The 17749-nt window shown below is 41.4% G+C and overlaps 1 protein-coding gene across 2 annotated transcripts in view; it reads right to left on the bottom strand.

Moving 5' to 3' along the window:
- The window catches only part of bsnb (bassoon (presynaptic cytomatrix protein) b), a 54858-nt gene extending 37801 nt beyond the window's left edge, over window positions 1–17057 (bottom strand). For both annotated transcript variants that reach the window (XM_017036466.2, XM_025060362.1), the window contains exons 1-2: window positions 16694–17057; window positions 9335–9722 (exon numbers count right to left, since the gene is read on the bottom strand). In XM_017036466.2, coding sequence (XP_016891955.1) covers window positions 9335–9722; window positions 16694–16899 — 594 coding nt within the window. In that variant the 5' untranslated portion in view covers window positions 16900–17057. The remainder of the gene's footprint in view (window positions 1–9334; window positions 9723–16693) is intronic.
- Between the last annotated feature and the right edge of the window lie 692 nt (window positions 17058–17749).

Genomic DNA, 17749 nt, shown 5'->3' with positions numbered 1-17749 from the left:
TATGATCAGAAAACACACACAAACACACACAGGGAGGAGGTGAAAACTTCATACAGAAAAGACCAAGGGAATCGAACCTGACGCCCTCTGGCTGTAAGGCAAGAACGCTTACCACCAGCAGTAAACAGTGAGAGGAAACACTGAGGGGTGAGGATGGAACTGTCAGGTTCTTATCTACAGTCTAAAAGCCTGATCCCCCCCTCCCCCCCTCCATTGTCCTTCCACTCCATTTGACAGCATGTCTGTGCCTCCAGTGGGTGGAGCTGAGGCCCAGTGTTCGATCTTCTTCTTCTTCTTCTTCTCTCGTGACATGTTCCACCACAGTCACAGACCAGAGCTGCAGGTCCAGAGAAATGATCGACTGCAAACATGCGAACTAAAACACACGTTGAAATTCTCCTCACCTATTTCTACCTCTCTCTCTCTCCCTCTCCCTCTCTCTCTCTCTCTCTCCCTCTCTCTCTCTCAATCAATCTCTCTCGGCCATTATTCTCCTCCTGTTTTCCTCCTAATGCATCAGGTCCGACTACATATAAAATGTCTTGTCTCCAACCGTAGCAGGGATCGGAAATTTGACCCTAGAACAGGGGTAGCTAAACATACGGCCCGTGGGCCAAAACCGGCCCGTCTGGGGTTTCAATCCGGACAGCTTGATGTATTTCGTAAATAAAAAGTAAACAAACACTTCATGTTCAGGGAAAACAAATTTGTAAAATTATATTTGATTAAATATGAAGATTTATCTGATATATTTGTAAAATAAATATTTTATGTTATTCATTTTCTGGAGAGCAGAAAAACAGGCGTCCACACTCAGTTATGACTCAGTAATAATTAAACCTCTGTCCTAGATCTGGATTCTCCAAGTTCCCTGGAAATTTTTTTTTTTAAATATGCTAAATTCAGCGAGTTCTTTCTCAGCTGAGTTTCCAACCTGATTCACACTGTCTGTCCACCTAAAGTCCCAGCATGCACTTCTGCGTCAGCCCAGATATATATAAGACTCAGACTGTGATGATGAAAAACGTATTTCTTCCCTGTGAAACCTTAGATGACCAGCAGTTGGTCTCATAACAAATTTAAAACATTTCCAAGCAGAAAATGTTTTTTTTTTTTATTTATTCATGATCTTCCTGCGCAGTTTACGAACAGAAACACAGCCGCGCCGATTTAAGACGAGGGAAATTTAGACATAAAGAAGATTTTTCTAGACTTTATCTAAGACGCTCAGACAACGGTTAATTTACGCTGTCAATCAACAGAATTTGAACCAATGATGTAAAAATCATGTTTTGTAACGCAAAACAACTGAGTAATTGCCACAAGAGGCGCCATTGAGTACATGGTTACAACTGACAGGCTGCTACACGGGCGGTGCCTTTACGGACGTGTGGTTCCTCTGGCAGTTGAACCCACAACTCTCTGCTCGCTACTTGCAAGGCAGGCATGCTAACGGCTACGCTATGGAACCACTGAACTTGTAAACGTAATATGTCGTCACGTGTCACTAATATGCGGAAGACGTCTTTGTTTACATTTGTCGGCCATATATCGTGTTGTTGTAGATGTTTGTGTTGTTTTTGTGGGGAACATTTTTTCAATATGGCTCCAAAGAGTCTCTGATGTTTTTACATTGTAGATTACCATGTTAGCACATGTTAGCGTTAGCGTTGGTGTAGGTATTTATGTGCAGTATGTGAGTCCCGTGAGTCAAGTCGTTCTTTTTTTTAATCCAAATCACTTAACGCTCCACTTTCAGACCTGTATGACGGCATTAAGAAGTTTGTTGTCGCTCGACTCGTGTAAAGAGGATTAAAGATTCCTGAAGCTTCGTATAAGAACTGATTTAATAGGATTAAAAAGGAGCCTGTCGTCTTTGGGGTATAATAGTTTTATCGCCCCCTAATATCAGCTCGGTGGTATAACATTGAATATATACAATAGTCGGACATTTCTACTGAGAAACAAGTCATTTTAAAACCCTGAGAAAATGCTGCGTGACGCCTGTCCAGACCACCGTCCCAGTCAGCCACAGCTCGTGTTCCTCAAACGCACATTTGGAGTTTTCACAGGTAGAGCAGACTGAAACATTATTCACCTCAGTGTGACTCACACCGGCTACATGGTCGGTGCCAAACTGCAGGCTACGCTCCGACTTCCAAATTTAGCCTTAAGGGCTAAACCAGAGAGCGGCGACGTTGTTTTTGAACACTTTGGGATAATGAAACGAGCCGCCGACTCATGAGCGTTATTATCACCTTATAAAGTTGATGGAGGTGAATGTGTTGGCAAACGGCCGCTGCCACTTGGCAAATTCTGCTGCTACTGAAAAAAAACAAAAACCCAACAGCGTCCGTTCTGGGTGGATTTCCTCAGCCTCTCAGAGCAGTCACAGCGCGTTGTTATATTTTATATATTTAATATCGTGATCTTTGCTCATTTATATTCATCCGAGTGCCTTAGCATCAGATTTGTATTCACGTGCATCGACCCGACTGTTTCAACATGGGCTCAGTGTAATTGCATTTCTTGTAACAAAACGTCTAACATGAAAATGCAAATGGAAAGTGAGATGTGTTTGCTTTTATAAAAAAAAAGTGAATTTTTCATAATTATTTGCGTCAGAAGAGGAGGAGCACAGAAATATCTGTATCAGACCTGATACTTTGAAATACTCGTACTCAAAAAACTGTGCAGCCGTCGGCCGGCGTCTCTCACTGCCGTCACGACTGGTTTAATTAAACAGGTCAACGATGTCAGCAGTTTGGAGGCGATTTTTTAAACGTCAGGGACAAAAAAAAAAAAAAGACTTTTGCAAAATGAGCAAATGAGTAAAACACCTGAAGACGCGTCGTAGCACGGAGTAGGCTAATCAGTTCAACCACATCGTGGATACATTTACACCTCGTCATCACTTTTCTGTAACTGTTGAGTTGAAGTGACACTTTGTTCACTGTGAAGCAGGAGTTTTTCAGTTGAATTATTCAAAGCTCTGCTCACTTTCTGTTCACCTTGATGTGTTAAATATATATATATATATATTTTACACAACCATGTAGAGCCTCAAACATTTTCAACAGTTTGTTTTCCCCACTGTGGTGGAGCCTGTCACTGCACCACTGCACGTCACCCTATTAACCACAAGGCTGCGCCACATATATAACACTCCTTACAAGTTCATGACACCCAACCTAAAGAAGTATCAGTACTCTGTACTCTCAGTACTCTGTACTCTCAGTACTCTCTGTGGGCGAGTACACAAATGAAAAAACTTGCACTTGTACTGGTGTTCAGAGACCCCTAGTGGCAACACGTGACAGCTGCTGACTCTCAGTACTCTTTACTGATTTCTGTGAGTGAACAACGACCACGGTGACTTTGGCCTCAGTGACTTTTACAAAGACGTGAATCGTCTGTTGTGGCAGTCGGTCTCTCTCGGAATTTCGTACAATCTGACCTTGTAGACACTTTTTATAAACCTCCTGTGTTTGGTGTTCGGGGGGGGTGGGTAGCTGCTGGTGTTTTAGTCTTGTCAGTGAGACAGTACCGTCCCTGTAACAGTCAGTGTTGGACACCTCAGCAGGTACTCAAGGGTGTGTGAAAATATACACAAAAATATCTGATAAAAGTATCTGTGTCATCGTTATCAACAACATCTGAATTTAAAAAAAGAACCAGCTGTTGGCGCTGTTTTCACTTTCTGATCCAGGATCTGGTTCTTTAGATTCACTTCCTGATTTATGGTCAGTGTTTGTGCCGTGACCGTGTAACGTGATCGCTCGTCTGAACAAACACAAACAAACAAACACAAACAAACACGAAGAGCCAACGCAGATACAGCTCAACATCTGTACAAACACGAAGAGCCAACGCAGATACATCTGTACCCATCTGGGCTGGTGGATCTGCAGAGTCATGTGTGTGTGTCTGTGTGTGTGTGTGTGCGGGCGGCGCGGCTGGAACCAAGTCCCAGATGTGTTTTTTGTGAAAAGATTTGTTCAGAGTGGCGTTGACGCTGTGCGTTGCCTCCGTGTTCCACTTTTCTCTAGTCTGGGACGTGAAGTTTGTGATGTCATCCAGAGGAGGAGCAGCTGGTTTCAGAGCCACTTCTCCAGCACTCGTCACCTGCAGCAACCTACTTTAAATACTTTGGACACGGAGGTGGGGGTATTTATAGTTCTGCTTCTTTGTCTGGGAACATTTCAGATCCGGTTTTACTTCCCAAAAAAAAACAAAAAAAACCCCTTCTCCTTCTTTCTCCTCCTGGAATTAGAAGGAATACGATACCGACACGTTGTTCCCCGTATCCTCGCAGTCATGATGAGATTCTGACCGAACACGAGCCACAGTCACAGTGTGTGTGTGTGTGTGTGTGTGTGTGTGTGTGTGTGTTCTCCCCCACCTCGGTGATGTAAACATGACTGTACAGAATTAAAGCTACGTTCTGTTGTTGATTATCTCTTGATTGCACTGATTTGCAGTAACAGCGATGATGAGAGTCCTATAGTGTGTTAGCATGTTAGCATGTTAGCATGTTAGCACTTTTTAGACTGTCCCACTGACAGACTGAAGGAGGGAAAAAAACAGTTTTTATAGAATGCAGTGGCCATAAATTCTACTTTTATAGAATGCAGTGGCCATAAATTCAGCTTCTATATTCTATGGTTCATATTTACGTTTCAGTTTCTGGAAACAGACAGAAATGTATAAAAATGTTCCAATGATCCAGAGACGTTTGTCCCAACGTTACAACTTCTGTTTGGTCTCTCTCTTCTTGGAGCTCTTCTTGGAGCTGCGTCTTTCTTTCCTTCTTTCCTTCATTCCTTCCTTCATTCCTTCTTTCTTTCCTTCTTCCTTCCTTTCTTCCTTTCTTTCTTTCTTCCTTCCTTCCTTCTTTCTTTCCTTCTTCCTTCCTTCCTTCCTTCCTTTCTTTCTTTCTTTCTTCCTTCCTTCCTTCCTTCCCTCCTCCCTCCCTTCCTCCCTTCCTTCCTTCCTCCCTCCTTCCTTCCTTCCTTCCCTCCGTCCTTCCTTCTCCTGCTGGACTGACTTGCTGAAGTGTTGGAGACATCTCTGTGAACACTCTGACTATTATGGTTAATTTATGATGAAGCTCTGCTTCTCCTACTGGAACCACTCACTCCCTCCTTCCTTCCTTCAGCCGTGGAGCCCAGGCCCTCAGTGAAGACAGAAGGAGGGTACAGTCTATAAATAGAAAACGGACCAATTATAAAGAAGATGCTCCGATGTGTGATGGGTGCATGCAGTATCTGGGGTTCTTCTTCTCCACTGTTTCAGGCCTCAGACTTTCTCCTCATCTTCATCTTCATCTTCATCTACAGTAAATACATCAGATTCTAACACCATCACTGCCTCAGACGTAGGCCTCAGACGTAGGCCACACCGTGTGTTCCTCTGGACCTGGGACTCAAACTGAGCCCACATCTTTAAATACACCCGTCCTCTCGTCCACTGCTGTCCCTGCGTCACACTCTGGTTCAGTTTATACATAGAACTCTTGTTGTTGTCCTCACTGTTCGTGTTGATCTGAAATGTGTCGTAATTGGACCGTTTACACCCGGGTTAAAAAATGTATTTTTAATAACAGCAACGAGTCATTATTTAGAGTTAGATTAAAACAAAACTTTTTTGTTCTCTTAATTTCCCAAAGTGAACTCCAGGGGGATTGATAATAAAAGTTCTATCTCTCTATCCATCCATCATCCATCCATCCATTCATCTTCCATCCATCCATCCATCCATCCATCCATCTATTCATCCATCCATCCATTTTCCATCCATCCATCATCATCTATCATCATCCATTATCTATCCACCCATCCATCTTCCATCATCCATATATCTATCCATCCATCATCCATCCATCCATCTATCCATCCATCTATCTATCCATCCATCCATCCATCATCCATCTATCCATCCATCCATCCATCTATCCATCCATCTATCTATCCATCCATCCATCCATTTTCCATCCATCCATCCATCCATCCATCCATCTATCTATCTATCCAGCCATCTATTTATCCATCATTATTCATCCATCCATCATCCATCTATCCATCCATCCATCCATCCATTCATCTATCCATTTCTATCTATCTATCTATCTATCTATCCATCCATCCATCTATTTATCTATCCACCCATCCATCTTCCATCATCCATATATCTATCCATCCATCCATCCATCCATCATCTCAGAATCTGAATTCCTTCATAATCTTTTGATTCACTCAGATCTAATGAACTCGTTTAACACTTCAATCTTTCAGTGATTTGAAGGGAAATTCTCTTCAGTTTTTTTTCTATTGTTATCCCTGTAATCTTGGTTCAACCAATCAGTGTCTGTAAACAAAGACTAACACTGAGGCTGCACAGAGAATCCTAGTAGAAATAACAGGTGATTTTCCTGTCAAAAAAACACAGTCGTCGGCATAAAGAGTGACTGTAATAAACTGTGCTGCTGTTCATTTTCTAACATTTTCTTTTTCTTTATCTCCTGGTCCGTCGTCTCCGTCGCTGTCAGCGAACTGATGGCAGTCTGAGCCAATATTATCACCTCAGATGTGGCCATCGTCTGGTTGAGCAGGACTGATGTGCTGCTGCACCCGAGCAAAGGCTCGATCCATGCTAACTACGTTAGCGCGGTAATTCTCCTGCTCTCCAGCGGCCAAATGTTTTGCCTCTCTGTCTCCGTTTCTGTTTCTCTTTTTCTCTTCCTTTCACCTGTTTCCCTCCGTCAACATCTGTCAAATGTACGACAGCTGAGCTGAAAATACACAGAACCACCACCAGGGCTGGACACTGTTCAGAACCTTCTGTGGTTCGTCAGTAGAACTCCAGGATGTGTTCGACTGCAGTGATGCTGCCCCAAGCTTTGGTTGTTTTTTTTAAATAATGTTACAAAATTGCAGTACAAAATAGAGCCAGTAGGTGGGAGTAATGAAACCCCGAGTCTGTCGGGGGAGGGGGCCGTTAAAAGTCAAAGAAATGAAAGTATGTCACAGGGTTAGTGACATCCATTTGGGTCGAGCCTGAGAGGAGATTATACGTATTCAATCGTGGAGTGAAAACCCGTTTCTGTCCCATAATCTCTGGGTTATTTACACTGAGTCTGTCGGTGTTGGAGTCTCCAAATGTATGGATATGGTTGATAATTGGGCACAATTAAACACACACACAGAGAGAGAGAGAGAGAGAGAGAGCGGCCTGCTGGGATTAGCTGTTCACTCAGACGTGTCTGTCACTACGTCCGATCCTTCTATTCAGTGGACGACCGCCAGACTCTGAATCTAAATGACTTGTTCTTGTGGAGAATTTAATTTATGTAAATCTACCGCGTTGCACTGGAACTCGTGGAACAGGGCTTTCAAACTGGGTTCCACAACTCGCACGGCAAAAAAAAAAACGTGCACAGAATACGAAAGAGAACTTTAGATTCTGTGAATCCACATATTTCTGTCCGGTCTTTCATTAGCAGCTACACCTGCTGTAGCTGTCGCAGGTCGTAGGTCAGCCGTCACGCCGCCGTCATGTCTGCATTTCCCAAAATGACTCAGTGGAGCTGATGTGAAAGTTTGTGAGGAATGACACAGTTCCACTCGTCTGGCAGCTCCACTGAGGCACAGACTCATTCAAGCGTGAAGGCGGAGGCCGTCTGCCACCGCAGCTACCTGTTAAACATTAATGACTTCTTAGGTGGATATGAATGGCTGAACGAGTGCTGCGCTGTGATCACCGCTTGTTACAAAAACCACACTCTGGTTGTGAGTTCGATTCCCACACCAGAAATGGTTAGAAATAAGGCTGAATAAAATTAAAACAACAACAGAGAACTTGATCACGACACCAGGCTGTGTACAGCCCACAGACAACCACCGCCACACCACAGCTCTACACATCTGAAAACTGCAACAAAAAAAAAAAAAAATTACCAGTGATGACTCGATCAGATACTCAGGGATGGTATCAGTCCGATTTCTGTCAAACTTTCAGGATCGAACATCAAAAAACAAACAAAAAACGACAGCACGTCCGATCCGATACCGAAGCCCAACCAGCCGTAAACAAGAACACCGTCGCCTCGGTAACAGCAGCCCGCGGCATATGTTAGAGGAGGAAAGAAGGTATCGGATTGATATCGGGATATCGGCAGAAACTCCAAATTATAGCATTGGTTTAGATGTAAGAAAATATGAATACACTGAAATATCGCGATATTTTCTTTCACGATACCGTATCGATATTCTACAACACGGTATCAATTTTGTATGAACTTTTTTCTTTCACGATACCGTATCGATATTATACAGCACGGTATCAAGTTTGTATGAACTTAGTCAAATATTCATCTTTGTTGCTTTTATTTCTTCTGTAGTGATTCCAAATGTAGTATTCTCAGTATCTCATCATGCTTATAGTATCACAGTATATCGCAATATATCGTATCGTTGCTCCTGTATCGTGATAAGTATCGTATCGCCCGATCTTTATCAATACAACCCTGTTACTGCATTCAATTCAAAATCCAACTTCTTTTATTCAAATCCCTCCACAACTTCACTCCTGTTTGTTTATCCAACCTCCTTTGAATAAACACACCTTCCTCCTCCTCCTCCTTTACTTCCCCCTCCTCTTCCTCCTCTTCCTCCTCTTCCTCCTCCCTCCTCTCCACACCACCTGCCCGTCTGTCGACCACAGCTCTCAGGCCTTTTAGCTGCTCTGTGGTATGAACTCCCACAACATCTTTGCAGCGTCTCATCTCCACCTCCACCACTCTCACACCAACACTGCCATGTTTCTGGCTTTTATACTTTTACTTGAATTTTTTAATTGTAATATGCTACATATCTTAACAGTAAAACAAAGAAATACAATGTTAATATTGTTATTATTGTTATTATTAATGTTATCAATGTTTCTCATCTTGATGGAAACAAATAAATTTTCTCTAAAATAATTCCACCTCACCCTCCAACATCTCTTCCGTCTTCGCAGTAAACACGAAATGCTGTGACATTTAAATGTAACGACTTCAACATCAGGCGTTTTTTTTTTACAAATATAATTCTTTGCTTTTTTTTATGACAACTTTCTTTTATAAAAACTATTTAATTGACTGACACTGTGGGGCTTTTTGTTCTCCATGGCCTTTGAGCAGCTTATTTAAAAAAAAAAAAAAAAAAGCTCTTTTTTTTCCTTTACTTTCACTAAGTCATGACGGAACAACATTTTTTTTTTAGATCCACACAAATCATGCAGGAAAATCATTTCTCCAAAATCATTACTCCAAACACAGCCCGGCGGCGCCTACCTCCGTGAGGTGAGGGTTGGGGTTGAAGCCACACTGGTTGCACACCATGGAGCGACACTGCGTGCAGGTGTTGACGCTCGACTTGTCGTCCTGGATGCCCGTCAGGTCGGTGGTTTTGCAGACGGGACACAGTTTGCTGCTGGGCATGGGGGCGATCTGAGGCACCGAGTACGGAGACGTGGGCACGCTGCCCCTGTCGGGGGAGACGGAGGGAGACCTCCCACTCCTGCCGCCCACATCCACCTGGAGATTCCTCCTGGCCACGTGACCCTGGCCCGCTTCTCCTTGGGGGGCGGCGTGCTGGAGAGTGACGTGGGCAGCTAATCTGTCTCCCGTCCCATGACCGCTCTGGACCCCGGTTTTAGGGCCTGGGTCTAGTTGTTGTGGTCTAGTAAAAAAATAAAAACAGAAAGAGTTAGAAAAACAATCCAATTTTTAAAATTTTTTTTATCAATGGCTATAAATTTCTCTTAAAAGACTTTAAACAAATTAATATTAAAATGACTTCAATTCAACCAAATTACTCTGATCAAATATGTCCAATTACAAAGTTGAGATTTATGTAATTACAGTTGAGGACAACATTTGCGTTCTCCTGAGGAAAACATTTTTTTTTTCTACAGAAAATATCTGATAAATTTGATAAAAAATGTAGGAATTTTTTAAACACAACATTTTCAAACTTAAATCTTGTAAACTTGTAAAATCCCACAGAGGAGCTGATGATGATTTAGTGATGATTCAAATGAGTTTACTGTGATATTTGATATTCTTCCCAACACAATAAAAAACTGGATCAGAATAAAATAAAAGCCCCAGTTGTGATCGTTCGGTACGAAGTCCAAGTCTTACTCATCACTGCCACGTTTTTACGGAGCCGTCAGAAGAGCAGTGAGTCACCGAGTGACTCGACTGATTATTATGGGAACCTCGTGACGACGTGTGTTCGTGTAGTATTAAAACAACCCTGGATTTGTTGGACACTTTTTAGCAGCATCTGTGTGTGTGTGACACGATAACAACATCCGCTTCTTATCTTGTTTACATTTCTGTTTTTAAATGAGCTCCATAAACCGACGCTTCAGTACGAAGTGGTGTCTCTGTTTTGGATTAAACTCAGACAACATTAAAACAGTCATTGTTGCATCAGCTCAAATCACAGGCTCAGTATTTTATCACTTTATGTCAGAGGGAGACGCAGACATTGGTTTAAATGATGTTGTGTTGGAGTGGTTTTTCTTGTTTACGCCGTTTCTCAGACATTAGAAGTAAAATGAGTAAAAGAAAAGAGAAATGACGCTTATTCGCCTGCAGGGGGCGCTATAGAGCCACTGCCGTGCCCTTGTTTAATGAGTTGACTGCACTCCTTGGCTCTTGTGCATTAACCGGTACATACACTAAACGGAGAGATGAAGCAGGGCTAGCATCTTGTTGCTAGCAGGTGTGCTATAGCGCTCCCAGAGGCTATAGACTGTCAGTGACATTGTCACCAGTTAATTTCCCAATGACACATGTAGCGACTGAGAGTCTCAGCTTTTACATTTTAAGGAATGTAATTATAAATATATAAAAAGTGCGTTAGCATAACTTCGTCTCAGAGATAACGATGTTGGTAAAGCTAAAATCTTCAATCCAATCAAAAGTGGCGTCTCCATAATCAATTATGTTACTGAAAATTTACACTGAAAGCGATGATTAGACTAAATCAGAATTGATTGGCCGTCCGTAACTGTTCAATGTGGATTGGACGACGGGAACGGGAAGAACCTGCAGGCAGGAGGAGCCCAGTGAGAGCCAGGCTTCACATGGAAATGTATCCAGTTTCACTTTGTTACCACAGAAATGAAATCTCCACCAAATGAAATATCACTTCACAGCACAAATAAAATGCATTTACCGCCGTCCCAGCGACGCGGGGAGGAGGACAGGGCTTCGTGTTCGACAGTTGGCATTTCTACCAGATCCTGACGTAATAAAGACCTAATAAAGTGCCTACTTTGTGAAATCACTTTTTAAACTTTGACTTTCATCATCTGTATGAGAACGCGAGGACGACGTGTCTTTGAACCAAGGATAACGCCATGAAAGAAGTAAAGTAAAGTAAAGCAGTACCTTTGTCCAAGGTATATAATACACATAAGTATGGAGTATATATATATATTCAGCCTGATACAGAGTACACTGTACATCAGCATCGATAAATGGAGATACTTTTTGATTCTCACTGATTTATACGTCTGTGCAAATCTACAGTGCATCGTTCTTGTAGTTATGATGATAAATCAACATTAAAAAAAAATAGCCGAAATAAAGGGTGTTCACTTTAAAGTCTTACAATATCTTCACATCATCCTGAGGAAACCCGCCTTTGTTTTCAAAAATGGTTGAAGTTCATTTTTAATCTTCAGTTTATCTTTAGGTACACACCTTTTTTTGCGTGGATGTCAAATTATTTCTTGATTAAATGTATATATATACAGTATATCTTTGCTGTGTTCAAGTACTTTCCACAAACGTCTGTCATATATACTGTACTGTCGAAGTCGTTCTTGTCAAACGTGACGACAAACGCGTCTTCTCCAGCCTTCAGAAGTCGAGCAGTGAACGACTTTTTCTGTGCAGATGAAAAGAGACGCAAAACCGATGTAATTAATTTTTCCATTTGACAAGAGCCCGACCTTCATGACAGCTGCAGCTGGAAATGATGTCTGTGTTTTCTTCTAAACGTTCGTAATCGTTCAGCGTTGGCCAGATTAATGGGACTGTAACTAATGATCAGCTCACGTATAAATATGGGGGGGGGGAGGTTAGTATTAAATATATTTTCTTAGATAATTATTGGAAAATATTAGGGATGTCTGATATTATCTGCCTACCGATAATATCGGCCTACTGATATTAGCATAATTATGTTATATTTGTAAAAATCGTTATCGTTTTTTTCCTCCGATATTCAAAACCCGATAACGCAATGCCTGGGTTTCCTGAAATGATCTGGGCCATAAAAATAGTTTTTTGAGGGAAAAACGGCTGAAAATGAGACTGAAAGCCACTAGATGGCAGCATTGCAGCTCATCTCACATAACGACAGAGACAATGACACTGGTGGTCATCAGAGATTGGCTGATTGAGTTATTGTTAACCCCCCCCTTCCTCCCCGTGTCTTCTCTGCCAGAATACTCGGCTAGGCTACGCGGAGAGTTAGCAGGTAGGAGATGGACGATCTACGTCCTGAGACTGTAAAAAATACCCAGGACAACGTCGTTGTTGTTCTTCTGTCGGCTTCAACGCCCACGTCCAGTAAACAAACGCTCGCTACGATCATTTTTTTTGGCTTGACTTTGTGTGTTTTAAGTCAGAACACGAGCGACTGCCAGCTCTTTTCCACTGCTGTTGTCACGCAACAATATAAGAAAAGAAAAGAATAAAAAATCTCCGTAAAAAAGCGACGTTCCCACGCACATCTTTAAACTTGAGTCTAGTGTTTGGATTTATGGAGAACAAGCCGAGCTGCCAATCCCACAGAAACAAACATCAGTTCACCGCGCACGTCTGCTCCAGCGTGGAGCGCCCAGAGCAGCTTCTGCATTATTTGTACGAGCTGCAGTGTATGCTCTCTCTCCGTTCTCCACTTCCATAGCTGGAGCTAAATTAATAATGAAGACAGATTTGTACACGGCGCTGAAAGAAAATGACCACATCTATTATATTTGTGGGTTTTAATCAACTGTTTTCCTGTTTGGGTTTCTTCTTCTCTTGTTTTGATTGATGAGCCTACTTAACACAACAGGAGAAAAATGCTCTATTTGGCAGAGATTGAAATAAGAACGTCTCCTGGCAGACATCACCATGATGGACACGGTGGACGGTGTCTCGGGCTAAACAGGAAACAATAAGAAGAAGACAACAACAACAACAACAACAACAGCAGCAGCAACAACAACAGCTGTGTTACTGTTTTGTTGCTCTTATCCCAGATCAGAACCACCGACAATCAACCAATGAGTCGATCAGGATTTACCAGTCGATCGTGAAGGGAGAGCTGGTGATCATGAGAAATATATAAATATGTTTAAATATAACTCTATAGTGTGTAGCAGTGACCATATATGGTAAGAATTAAATCAGATCTTTCCAAACAGCGACATCAATTTAACCATGACCCCAAAATATTATTTATATTAGATGTCAAGCAAAAAAAACTATATTAAATCTTGATATTTAGTGAAAGATAATTTTACAAAACGTTTCCTGAACCTGAAGTGTTTGTGTCGTCAAGCGTCAAACGTGCCGGTTTTGGCCTGTGGGCCTTATGTTTGTCAGCCTTGATATAGATTATATATAATATATTTTGTTTATAAGAGAATTGAATAGCAAACAGCTGTCATACGGAGTAAAGATTTACCCCACGCTGCTTGAAGCCCCGCCCCCCCCGTCAATGCAGATTCACTGGTTCACTTTGATCCATGGAGTTAATTTTACCTCCCTGGCTGCCAGCCCGCAATATGTCATCCTAATTCTGTCGGCGGTTCAACCAGGAAACTCTAAATGGAATTTAATTCTGGAGACACTTCAGGTCCAACGGTGTCTCACTGTCCATTCATGTGAACACGTCTTCCGGCTGCGGGGCCGTCTCTCACAGATAAGATAAGCTAAAAGGCCTCTCGTTTGTTTCTTACAACTTTCAAATCTTTTTTGGACATGAATCTTAACGGCCCGATTATAAACGCCGCCCCCTGTCTGCCGCCGCTCAACGATCGCTCACTCTCGGTATCTGTTGACACTTCGCTCTCACGTCACTTTATGAGACACCTTGAGGTGGTTACCTGAGAGAAATCAAGATATAAAAGAGTAATGAGGTTACATGGGAGCTCTTAAAAAACTGCCAACTGTGTAAATAGAGAATAAAAAGAGGGGAAAATGAGAGTAAGTGGCCGATTAGTCCGAGTCCGAACGTCATGAGAGTCACCTCTTAGGACGCTGCAAAACAATCGTTCTCAAATGTCGGCGCCACAGTTCACCTGTATCTCTCACCTGTTCTGACCTCGTTTATTTCTTACAGAGCACTTTTCAATTTTATTCCTCCGTTTTATTCACATGTTTTTAGATGATTAGAAATGGACTCTGATGTGTGACTGGTGCTGTTTAACTCTGACTAACTCTACGCTTACAGATACTGTTATTTCCATAGTCGATGACAGGAGTCAGGCATATATTTTTGGACTGGTTTACTGGTCATTTTCTCCGCAAAATGACTTGATCATTCTCTCATTTCAAGTCATTTCTATAAAGTTTGTGATGTAATGTGCTGATTTAAAAACTAAAACTATTTCATTAAAAATCAAGCAGAGGTAAAAGACAAACCAGAATAATTGTACAGATAAACAGACAATTCTGGAGGAGGTAAAACTGTGCAGCTCTGTCGACAGGTGCAGCTGATTTTAAGAGCCAGCTGTGACAACTGTTGAACTGTGTAATTAGGCCAATATCACATCACATTGGGAGGGCAATCCCTTCCACACGCCCACACGGTGTCTGCAGGTTCACTCCTGCAAGCTGGTGTGGTTAGAGAAAAAAGTCATGGAGGAAAATAATAGAATTAAACGCAGCTCATTTTAAGTATTTTGTTAAAAAATATATAGAATAAAAACTTTTTTTTCCCTCTACTCTATAGTGTTAGCAGTGTGTTTTGTTCATTCATAACTTGGTGACTAATATGTCTTCAGTCAGACCAGGTTCCTAACAGGTAGACGCCTCAGAGCGGGAACACTCCTTCACAGGAAATTACCCTCCTTTTCTGTGTGCAGCCATTTCCACCGTAGCTGCATATTGATTTGAACAGAGACCAGATCACACAGATGAGACGGCTGTGGCTGGAATACACCCACACACACACATATATATATATATATATACTATATATATATATATACTATATATATATATTTACATATATATAAATATATATATGTATATATAAATATACACACACACACATATATATATATATATATATATATTTACATATATATAAATATGTATATGTATATATAAATATATATGTAAATATATATACACACACACATATGTATATATGTACATATATACACCCACACATATATGTACATATATGTACATATATAAATATATATATACATATATAAATATATATGTACATATATACATATATATGTATTATATACATATATATGCATACATATATATATGTATATATGTATGTATACACATTAGGGCTAGGCGATATCTCAATATTTCAATATATATCAATATATTTCTAGACAAGACATAATACGAGAAGATATATTGTAACGATATAGTTCAGTTTGAGTTGAAATGACGATACTTTTAGTCCAGCCCTAATACATGTGTGTGTGTGGGGGGGGGGGTTAATGCATATGTATGTATTTATATACTTGTATATATATGCATATATCTACATAAATACACATATACATATAAGCATATATGGTATACATACTGTATATACACTTATGTATACATACATGTGTGTATATTTACACATATAAATATATATTTTTATATATTTTCCATATATGCAAATACACAGCACAGGCAAATACATATTTACATTTATCATAAATATGCATGTATGTATAGATTATATATTGTATGAATCCACAATATATGTATGTATATAAACATATATGTATATATGTACAGTATATATCTGTGTGTATATTTAATTTAATTTTCTATAATACTGACACATCACCATGATGGAGGACAACTGGTGATTTTACTATGACTCGCAGCCGGTGACAGTGTGGAGTCACCGACGACAGCTCTGACATTCATATTTCTATTTTCTCCTAAATGTAATTATTCCCACAAACTACAGAGGGAATTAATATTCCTGACGTCCATTCTCACAAGTATTAATACTGGCTCCCTGTCTCACCACGAGGGGAAAAAATGTCGCTTTCATTCATTATCTACGGATGCCTGAGGAGAGACACCGTGAAAACGGGCGTACAAATTCCTCCTGCACCGTCAAACACAAAACACAGTCGCTTTTCCTGCTGCTACGTCGCGAGCGCTGTGTGCGCGTGAATATATTACATTTGGACTCGACCCACGGAAACAGGCTGTATGTCTCAGAATGGTGTTTCACATATGGGTGTGATGAATTGTGTTGACAAGGATATAGAAATAAATAATAAATAAGCAGCCAGTTCAAGTCTGTCTCCACTCGCTTGATCTCTCATATCTAGGTTTCTAAGTGGCACAGGTAGCCAGTATTCGCCACGCTAAGGCGTAGCCGCCCTGATTTCGCCCCGTTTCTCGGACACAGGCTATCGGCCAGTCTGTCGCTGCTACCTGTTAATCCCCGCCCCGGCTCCGGCTCCAGCTCCAGCTCCGGCTCCGGCTCCGGCACTTCCTCCGGCAGGAGCTCCGTTGCTCGGCTTGGTGAGCTGTCCAGAGTCCGCTGGTGCTGAAATGGAAGACGGAGCCCCCGATGCAGGGACGGCGGGTCCGGCCTGTCCCGCCTGTCCCTCCCCTTCCATGCTCGCCTCGTTGCCCATGGCCTCGGTGTAGGTGGGCACGGAGAGAACGGCTGTAGAGAGCGGTGGTACAGCTGTTGAACAAACTCGGGTGAAACTCAGAGCTGCTCCCCTTCCGCCATCATCACCTACAATTTAGCATCCTGCACTGAGCACGCGCGCTGACGCAGTGGGCGGGACCTCGGCTTGCTCGTACGTGCGCGTTCACGCTGCTCGGTTTTTTTTTCTCTCTCTCTCTCAATTCAGCGCCGACGCAGATATGGTTGAGCAGTAATGGGCTCCACTGGGACCATGACTGGGGCCGCACCGAGTCTTCGGTTCGTTTTTAAAGAAAATAGTTGCTCTTTTTTGGCAAATATGAATGTTTTTGAAGTAGAATTGTATTTGACAAAGTACGAACGACCAGTAGAAACAAGACATACATTAATGAAATGGTAATGTTTTTGAAGTAGAATTGTATTTGATAAAGTACGAACGACCAGTAGAAGCAAGATATACATTAATGAAATGGCGGGATTTTAATCACAGTTTGACCAAATATAATAGAATAATATTATACCACACACAGTAATAAATTATCTACATATCTCAGAATATATATTTATATGTATATATATTTATACACGCACATATATATTTATTTATTTAATTCCGGTGTTTTTTTTAACCCAACTGTAGCAGTTTATATTTGTGGCAACACAATTCCATTTTGAAGAATAGGATTCTAATTTATTGTGACATGCATGTCTTCACCTCTCAAACACTTACTGTATACAGTAGCTAATACACCATCATTAGGTGCTCTCCCTAGTGGACATTAAATGCTACTACAATAACACTTCCCGATCACGTCTCTTCGGACAATAACACT

Source organism: Cynoglossus semilaevis, chromosome 11 (genome assembly GCF_000523025.1).
Source record: "Cynoglossus semilaevis isolate Cse_v1.0 chromosome 11, Cse_v1.0, whole genome shotgun sequence".
NCBI classification, from domain to species: Eukaryota; Metazoa; Chordata; class Actinopteri; order Pleuronectiformes; family Cynoglossidae; genus Cynoglossus; species Cynoglossus semilaevis.
The sequence above is the reverse complement of the archived record's forward strand: the minus strand, read 5'-3'. Positions and strand labels throughout refer to the sequence as shown.